Source organism: Crocodylus porosus, unplaced genomic scaffold (genome assembly GCF_001723895.1).
Source record: "Crocodylus porosus isolate Cpor-Errol unplaced genomic scaffold, CroPor_comp1, whole genome shotgun sequence".
NCBI classification, from domain to species: Eukaryota; Metazoa; Chordata; order Crocodylia; family Crocodylidae; genus Crocodylus; species Crocodylus porosus.
The window spans coordinates 51218295-51228063 of NW_017728886.1; the positions used below are offsets into that span (position 1 = coordinate 51218295).

At 36.0% G+C, this 9769-nt stretch overlaps 1 protein-coding gene across 1 annotated transcript in view; it reads right to left on the bottom strand.

The window, feature by feature from the left end:
• DGKB (diacylglycerol kinase beta) overlaps positions 1-9769 on the bottom strand; it is a 565110-nt gene that overhangs the window by 387202 nt on the left and 168139 nt on the right. Inside the window, exons 13-14 of the mRNA XM_019534027.1 lie at positions 5184-5234; positions 1315-1431 (exon numbers count right to left, since the gene is read on the bottom strand). Of these exons, the coding sequence (XP_019389572.1) occupies positions 1315-1431; positions 5184-5234 (168 nt within the window). The remainder of the gene's footprint in view (positions 1-1314; positions 1432-5183; positions 5235-9769) is intronic.

Genomic DNA, 9769 nt, shown 5'->3' on the forward strand with positions numbered 1-9769 from the left:
TAACTATGATTAATAGTCTTCACTAAGTAGCGCAGATCCCTACTGCCACTTAGTTATCTGCACACACTTCTGCAACTCGATGTTTTTTCTTGATACTTTTCTTAATACAAAAAAATGTATAGATGAAATTATTTCCCATTTCCAGTTTTTTATTTCAAAACATAACCACATTATTGCAGACAGAAGTTCTAGAACTAGTTAAAAAAAGTCTAATCATTCCTATTTCACTCCATTCTGGAAAAAAATAAGGTCCCTTTCAATTAATTTCTTATAGCTTTTCTAAATGACTTTTCTAAATAATGTAGACATTTCTAGATAATTCAAAATGCAACCTGAGTTTTAGACTAATTTATTGAACATTTTTATGCCTTAATTCAATTTAATTTTATATAAGGACAGCCTTCCTGAAGTCATAGAAGGGATCCCTTACATTGTTTGGTCCCAATGCTGCAAAAGAAATTTGGCCATTAGTTTCAGTAGGAGCAGATCAATTATAACTAAGTTTCCCTCATGTTTAAAACACAATCTATTCTGGCAATCTCAAAGGTATGTTGTGAAAAAAAATTATTTTGTGTTTATATAACATTCCAGAAATATAAAGACAGCAAATAAGTGCCAATTATCGTCGCCATTAAGTTTTCTGATCCACATACTTGTTTACAAAACTAAACTCCCGAAACACCTGTTTTGAGCTAAATTGCTGAAGGTGATTTCTATATTTTAAAGGGCAATAGTAGCATAATAAAAAATAAAAATCTTGTGTTGGATTACTGTTGATCCAACAAGATATAAGTATCTACCTTCCTGTGTAATTAAAGTAGCATAAATACAACATTAACCTTAATTTTCCAGCTACAAAACATCAGCATCAGAAAATCTTATGCTACATAGAAAACTAAGGGTTTTGCCAAACAAAACATATAGGACATTTTTACATATATTCTAGGATGTGCTGCCGGCCACTCTAAATAGTGAGCCACACTAATTAAAAGCACCCACATGTCAGATGTATCAGCATCCCTGCACTGAAAAAATGGTGGGAGGGGGTTTTGAACTAAAGCTCATTGAACGTGTTTTATTAGAAAGAGCCCCCATTAACATTTTTTCAGCATGGGGACACTGATACACATGATGTGGAAGGCTGTTGCAGCATGTCAATTTCTGTGCTCCAGAAGACTCAATTAATTGAGTCTGCTCTGATGTGCTGAATTTCCATGTCTGATTCGGAAAAGCTACAGATGCATGACACAAACCTAGAGCCAAGTTAGTCCTTCCCCATCAGTGGCAAACAAGAATCACAAACAACAATCACACCTGAAGACCTTGTCCATCTATTGTAACAGAGTTTGCTCTTTGCATTTTGTTCCGTTCTCCCAACTTGTTCATTTGCTGAGGACAACTCTTTTCTCTTTTCACAGTTGCCTGCCGCTCCTAGGGGAAAAAAAGGGGAAAAAGAACACTTTAACATAGGATGTGATGGAATGCTACCATAGCTGGAAGCCACCCCAAACATTAAATTTTCCATTCAAAATAAAAGTCAGATCCTACTTTAATGAAAATGAGACCTAGTTGCTACATGATTTTTGACCATTTCACATGGCATCTATTTATATACCTAGATATATTTAGCTAGGCAATAGATAGGTGACAACAATCCAATCATAACAAAAATCAATGCGATGACGTGAAAGATGATGGAACTGCATATTATCCCCATGTAACAAACATTGGTTCTATAACACAGAAGCTTATCATACAAAATCCTAAGTCATTAAAAGTTCCAAGGGCTAAAAGATGTTGTCCAGCCTGTCTAGGAGTTTTGGAAAACACTATTCATTATGTTTTAAAATGTCCTTTGTATAATGACATAAAGAGAAAGTATTTATCACCGTTCTTGCAAAAATTGATATACTTCTCAAATAGAGAGGAATTAATATGGCTCCTCCAGCAAACAGATCCATATTAAGTAAACGGTCTTGCAATTTTTGCTTACAAGGCTGAAGCAATCAGAGCTAAACATCCTTTATTGTTGATATGACCGATAAACTTTATCACTATATTTGTTTTTACTGTGTTAATTGTGGACCTATGCACAATATTTTTATAGATTCATGATCAAATTTATCACTATATTTGTACTTGATTATGTTAATTCTAGGAGTAGGAATAATGCTCTTATAATTATTGGCCCTATAGTATTACTATATTTGCATTTCTGTTATTTTTGTTTAAATTTATATTATGGTTGTATGCCTGTTACGTTGCTTTCAGGAGTATGGCTTTCAGCCTGAATCCTAAATTAATTAATTAAGTCATGAAAAGTTTAGGATGGATCAATATTTTCTGGAAGACTGGTTCTAACTTTGGACATATGTTGGACATCTTCAAGGGTACTTTTATTAGTTACTTACCAAAATATACCCATGGTAGAAGTCTGTCAATCAACTTACTATAATTAAAACACATATTTTTAAACTTTTTTACAAAATTATACTATTTTGTAATACAAGCATAGTATAAAGACAGCACGGTATGTTCCAAACTAATGTACATCAGGTTCATAAGTAGTTGGATAAATGGAACATCCAATGAGAATAAAATAAGGAAAATACTAATCTTCTTACCAGAAATATTGTGGCATTTAGATTTCCAACTATTTATCAGTTCATCTCACAGATAATTAAAAATGAAGAAGAAATCAGGAGATACAAAAGTATCTTTTATTTTCCTAAGGATAACATGCACCCATCAATTCTTTTTCACAAATTCATACAATGTATTGTAAAATAATGATCACTTAAAATCAGACAGCCAATGTCGGCTGTGCTTCATTAACTTTACCTCCTTATTGATTTTATGCCATCCTTGCATTTTCCCAAATTTGGGGCTGCACAGGGGATGGCTTGGCTTTGGTACAAGCTGTGCTCTTGTTAGGCCTAGCTACTTGTGATCTTTCCACTAGCCTGGGATTGCTGGACACAGTAGAAATCTGACCACATTTCCAATCATACCTATGAGGCACAGAACAGATCTGAAACTCTATTCTAACTGGATAGTCTCCCTACACTACAAGAATCCTCTAGAGGCCAATTAAGCTGGCATTCAGGATACTTTGTGCCACTAGCCATGTGCAACATATTGTATAATAATTCCAGAGGCTTGAAGATTACTGAAAGGGAAATGCATGACATAGGGAAAATTAATTTTAAAAGAGAATACATATTAAAAATAGGCTTATTCCTAATATGTATTGTTAAAACTATTTTTTTCATCATGCTGTTTTCTCAGTGGGAAAGTATTTATACACTGAGGAAAGCTTTCTTAACAAAAGGGATGTTTACCACAATGACCAAACTTGCAGTTATTGATCATTCCTGAACTAGAAGCAGCAAGTGATGATTACTTCAAGCACAGTTGGGTTTTTGTCCCAGCATGAGACAGATAGCAGCACAACCCTTCAGTTGGCACTATGGCTGGCACTTCCTTTTCCTTCCTTCATTCAGTTTTTATTAGTTGTTTTCTAAGCTAGACTACTACTTGCCTACCTGAATATGAAAGCTTCCTAAGCAATCATGCTATAAAGTTTCTCCTTGCACAGGAAACAGAAAATTCCTAGAACTTAACAGAAATCAATCAGTTTTCTATATTATATCTGAACCATCCTACAGAATATAAAGGAAAAATGATAACCCTGCAGTATAATTGTATAGGCTACTGTGGAAATCCATAGAATGGACATTATAATCCATTATGACGATAGTTTTTTACAGTAATTTCTACAGGTCTTTTGTAAAATGAACAGCTCCAGAGAATTTAAGATTTGCTTCAGAAATGGAGATGAATAATGCCAGTAATGCCAACTGCAAGTCTAAAATATACAGAATGAAAACAACTTCTCTACTATAAGGTACCCATCTTCACTTTTCCAAATGTGAATAGGCTCGCTCATATTGCTGATACAGAGTTGAAGGATGGAACCCTAAGGGGCTACATAACATAAAGAGCCTAGGATGAATCTCCTTATTTTGACCTTGTGTATACATACATGGCTATACTCAGCAGTCTGTCATTTATCTAAGGTGAATAAAATATGCAATGTTGAAATATAAGCAAAAGTGCCTTCTTTGTAGTCTTTTCTAAGTCTGGTAAGAGATGTTCAGCTTCAGTGGCATGCTTCTGAGGATAGCAACAGGTCTTTGATGAGCACTGCACTAACTACAGTCAGGTTTAAAATGCATATGTATTTCTACCTATGCCTATACCTTGATTATTTACTTATTTAATTTTAATAGAAAGAAAGATTTACAGTGTATGGGGCAAATATCTATTTTCAGATCCCCTCTCACTTCGTACTTTGTAGACCTTCAACAAATGAAATCTAGGCAATAGTTATTTTTCTAATTAGAAACAGATACATTTATACTTCTAAGAGTTGGGATAGTACTATGATATTTAAGGCTTAATCAGAAACTAGTGTCATTTTCTCAAAAGATAACATAATTTAATAAAATCACTTTTAGATAATAGTGTATAACTTTTAAATTAATACTTAGCCAAAGTTAACACTTATTGAAAATAAATGAAATGGCAAAATGCCAGCATTTATTTTCAAGGTGGTAAACATTATACTATGAACATGCTCTATTCAATTACTTTTTTTTAATTAAAGTGTACAAAATGACTCACAAATGGCTATAAATCATTTTTTTTGATGGACGTGGCTGAAGTTGAGGGAAAATTGACAAATTTTGAAAAGCTGTTGTACATTTTGATGGCTTAGGGAATCAATCTCTTCTGTGTTTTAATCATTTGTCAGGCTGATAACAATCCCAAACAAAACTTGTCAAACAAAAAGCGTCTTCTAATTCCATCCATTTTCTCACCTTTCATATCCCTATTTTCCACTTTCACTGTTCCCACTTCGTAGCCATTACCCGCTGGTTGCTAGATTGGATGGAACTTATACCAAAGAATACTGTTCCAGGGGGTCACAGTTTGATACCAAGAAGCACTTTGTAAAAGGTGCTCCTACCCCCTAAAAACTGAAATAGCACATCTCAAGTGATGATACAAAACCCCACCACCACAAGTCAGCCCCAAAATGCACTGTATTGCAAGAGAAATGTTGCAATATCACGACCCTTTTATATGAGTTTATACATGGGCAGCTCTGGCTTACGCACCTCAGGAAGCAAAACTCCTACAGTGGGTAAAGTCTGTTGGGAAAAAAGAAGCTTCAGCTGTAAAGTTATAACAAATGGCAGGGGAAACCCTTTCTAGAAGGAACATTAAGTTGAAGCCATTGGGTTGAACAAGTAATCAACAAATTAAGCATACTGCTTTATTTTTGCTTTATGACATCATTGAACAAAAATATTGTCTAACAGTTCTATGACTATCACATCTCATAATTCATATTCCTAAGAGTGTGCAAGAGAACTTGTTACAGATTTAAAACAGTAAAAGAAATGAGAATTCTGCTTTGAAATGAAGGAAGGTGGCCTGAAATAGTCCAGATCCTTTTTTTTTTTGGTATGTCATAAATATTTTCTTTTATTCCCATGTTCTTTTAATTCTTTGAATCCTGGTCCAAAGACAGGAGCATCTCATAAAATGTCTGTTTTTTACTATAGTTAATGAACTATACAGTATGCAACTAGAAAAAGTGCTTCTGTCCTTTGTTGATATGCAAAGGTACATGCAATTATACCTTTTTTTTTTAAAGTGAAATAATGACATTCAAGAATATTTAATGCTTTTAGTTGGTGTTGCTATGGGGAGAAACAGAAAGAGGTAACAGCTAATGTTCTACTAAACAGAGATCTGTTTATCTTCTGTTGCAGATTTGGCATTCAGTGTTTATATAGGCAAAATATATTTTTCCTTGTCCTCCTACTTTATTTAATTTGTACACGTCTGTACTTTCCTACATAAATTCAATATATTGGTGTGACTAGTTAACATGCTATAAGTTTAAAAGCTGTATTTAAGTAGGTACGTAAAGACATCAGTGAATAATTAACAACATAATTAAATTTGTCAAAACACTGACTGAAAACTACAGATCTGTTCTCCATGGAACTTATTAAAATATATGCCTTTAGGTGAGACAAGTCCACTTTCTAAATACAGACATTACAGAGAGCCCTGCATTCTATTACTGTGCACAAACAGAAACAGATTATTTACTTGAGTATTTTGGTACCAAGAGGCCTGTCAAATTGCTGAGCATTTCATTTCTGAACCAATGAAGCATATGAATGTATATTTAACTTTGTTCACATGAGTACAACTCTCTGAAGCCAGTGTGACTATTCACGTGCTTATAGTTAAGTATGTGCTTAGATGCTCTGAGGAATCAGAACCTAAATTTTCAGTACCTTCTGTGACTGAGCTCTTGGAAATCTAAATACGAGATTTAAACACCCCATTTCAATTGTTTTCTTGCTTGGTTGATTTGGGGGTTTTTTAACTGAACTAATTTTCAAAGATATTTGGTTTGGTCTGGGAACCTTCAGGTCAGATCATCTGTTTTAGTATTTAATGAAGCAGAATTCTAAAGGATCTCAGATTATCACATATACAGTCTTGTGTAAATATTCAAGCACCCATTGTACAACAAAACTAAAACAAAAGAGTAACTTAGGGTGTACACTGAAGTGACAATTATCACCAAAACTGGCCCCTGAAAACATTCTACAGCCATGACCAAACAAAAGTGCATGGTTGCAAAGAGCTTTAAAAGGGCCCAATCCATGAAAATCTGAACCCTCACTGCATGAGGGTTCAGCTGAAGACATTAAAAAAAAGAGCGGCTTCAGTAATTTGCACCTGTGCAGCCTCTCAGCTTCAGAGCTGTTTTCAGAATGGGAGAGGGGAAAGGGAGTGAAGGGAGTTCAATCTGGGCTTTTTTCAGCCCCCACCCCTCCCTCCACTCTCCCTGAGGTGGGGGGGTCTCCAATTCACCCACCCCACCCTCCAACACTACCAGGGGAACCCATACCACAAGCTTCCTCTTCTTCCTTTCCCCCCTCTTATGCTGAAAACAGCACCCAGCTGGGAGGGAGGAGGGGTCATTTCTAAGGGAAACGAGCAGCAGTCTCCCAGCTAACCACTGGATTTCCCTTCCCCCTGAAACCAACAGTGAGCTTCTGTTCGGTCCAGTAGATCATTACAATTCAGAACACTTCCTGCAAAGCGTTATGAGTTACAGTGGGGAGCTGCACTTCCGTTGGATGCATTTCAGAATATGTACCAGCTGCTTTTCAGCAGTTTTAAATGTCAAATAGAAGGACATATTGTCCCTTCTAGGTAGGGACCTACTGAATTCATGGTGGAAGTGAGGTGCAGTGTGGCCCCTTTAATCTTGTAGGTTCCCCTGCACTGCCCTGCCCCACTGATTGGTTGAGGGGCCCTGCTTGTGCTCGCTCCTGATCAGTGGGGGGGCAAAAACTGCGGTTTTAAATATAGTGCCTTTTTTGCCTCCCACCACCATTTGCCTGAGGAGCCCTGGATAGCCCTGTTGCTTGCTGCCGACTAGCAGGGAGGCAAAAATGGTGCCATGTTTAAAACCATGGTTGTAGCCTCTATGCCAATCAGGAGGAAGTGGCAGGGTCCTCCACTAATCAGCATCAAAGATGGCGGGAGGGAGGGGGGAATGGGCGAGATGCACGCAAGGGAACATGCAAGATTAAAGGAGCTGCTGTGCACTCTATTTCTGTGAGATAGTGCTTATGCTAAGCAAGGCCTAGCATTAAGAACAATGCACTAAAACTCCCAGAATGCTTCAAGGAGGTTGAGGAATCAGCGACTGACATTCTGGTAATCACTTTCTGAGCCTTAGATAAAAATGCTGACCTTCTGACCCTTGGACAATGATAAAAATAGCAGGCAAGCAGCTTATATTGTTAAAACAGGAAGCCGCATGGCTAAACCGCAATGACAAAAAACAACCGCATATTATGTCAGTCTTGGCATTTTAACCCTGCAAAAACCAGCAAAACATATAGATGAATAATGTATTTACGTTATAAAAAATTAACGTAAGAAATATAAAAGTCATTAAGAATTAACATAAGAAGCGTAAAACTTATAATACAAAGCATATCACCTGATATTATAATATAAATAAGTTAACTAAATAACCAATAAAAGTAAGAATTAGAAATGCATATGTATAAGTGCTATCATATATAAGTAATAGTAAAGTTATGTTAGATGCTTCACTGCCAACATGGGGAGAGTTTTGTATCTTTTGTCTAAAAAAAGATAAAGGACTCCTTTTAAATGAGCTGTTAACCAGTTCTGAGACTACTGAATAAGGCAGCCGCACCTAGCCTCCGGGTTAGAGAGCAACGCTTGATTTGAGAACCTCGTGACCCAATACACCTCCTTTAGCTTATAGCTTTGTGAGACAATAAAAGTTTTAAATTGAACATCCAAGTCTGAGCCTGTGCTTAATTTAGTCATATAATTCGGCATCGAACTCACACAATGTCCACCATGAATTTGATAGGTCCCTACTAGGTCCCTACTTCTAGAGCATGAGTGTACTTCTAGTGTGGCTGAAGGCACATAACACTCTCGAACTATGTGCCAGTAGTAAGGCCCAGGACAGCTTGATTTTTTCCTTAATTTGTAACCTACAATAAGCTTACATTATAGAAGCTAATAATGTAAAAAAAAGATGGTACAGACAAAAAAAAAATGATCTAAGATTAAAAAAAAAATATAGAGACCAGTGGAGGAAGAGCTGAGAAATAAACATAGGAACAGAAAGTAGAGAGGGGGTGTGAACAGGAAGCTAGGTATAATTCAAAATGATTGAATGGCTGCCATTTCAATTTATCAGCATCTTATTCATTTTAACATTGAACTGTGTTTGCAGTCCAGATAATTAGTTAGAAAGATACATTTTCCTCCATAGCAATTATTAATTTCAACCTAACTTCAAAGAAATGAAAAAGCGCTAACTACAGATAAAAACACTATTATATTTCAAATCTGCTTTAGATGTTCAGTTAAACTAAACCTGAGATTTGATGTGCAATTGAGAAAGAAAAATAGCTTTCTGTGTCTCAGCCTCACAGTTTCATTATATGTTGTCCCACACCATGTTTTGGCTTTTTATTTAATTTTGCTGTGCAAGAAAATATACCACTAACTCTTAATACAAAAGGAAGTTATTCCAATAGTGTGGCATTTATCCATGTACAGAAGACCACCATATGGTATATATATTAATTTTAAGGGGTTAGATTGTACTGATAAGCTACATGAGCCTTTAGCTGATTCTCTGCACAGATTATGGTGGGCTAAGACTTTTTTTTTCCTTGTTCCTTTCTAATACATGAGAAGAACAGAAGAATATTCTTGGGGTTAAGGCAGAGGAGTAAGGCCCACGGGACACTAATTCTCACCTCCTTCACCTTGTCTTTTCGTGCCACTGCTAATTCATTCGTTCCTATTTTCCAATGTGTAAAAAGAATGTTTGTTACCTACTTCACAAGAAAACTTCCTAATAATGTCATGATATCACATATATAACTATTTTAATAAAAACACTAGTTTGCTTTATGTGAATCCATTCTCTCAAAATTCTCAAGGAGAAAGAATGCTCCCAAGTAATAGAGGTTCTCAACCTTGTTAGGTTCAAGGCATACCTGGACAGACTAAGGGCACTCCTCAGAAAAAAAGGGCTCCTCGCCATTTTTTGACTACAGATCAATATAAGAGCAATTATTTTGTTGCAAAGGACTCAGAAAGTCCA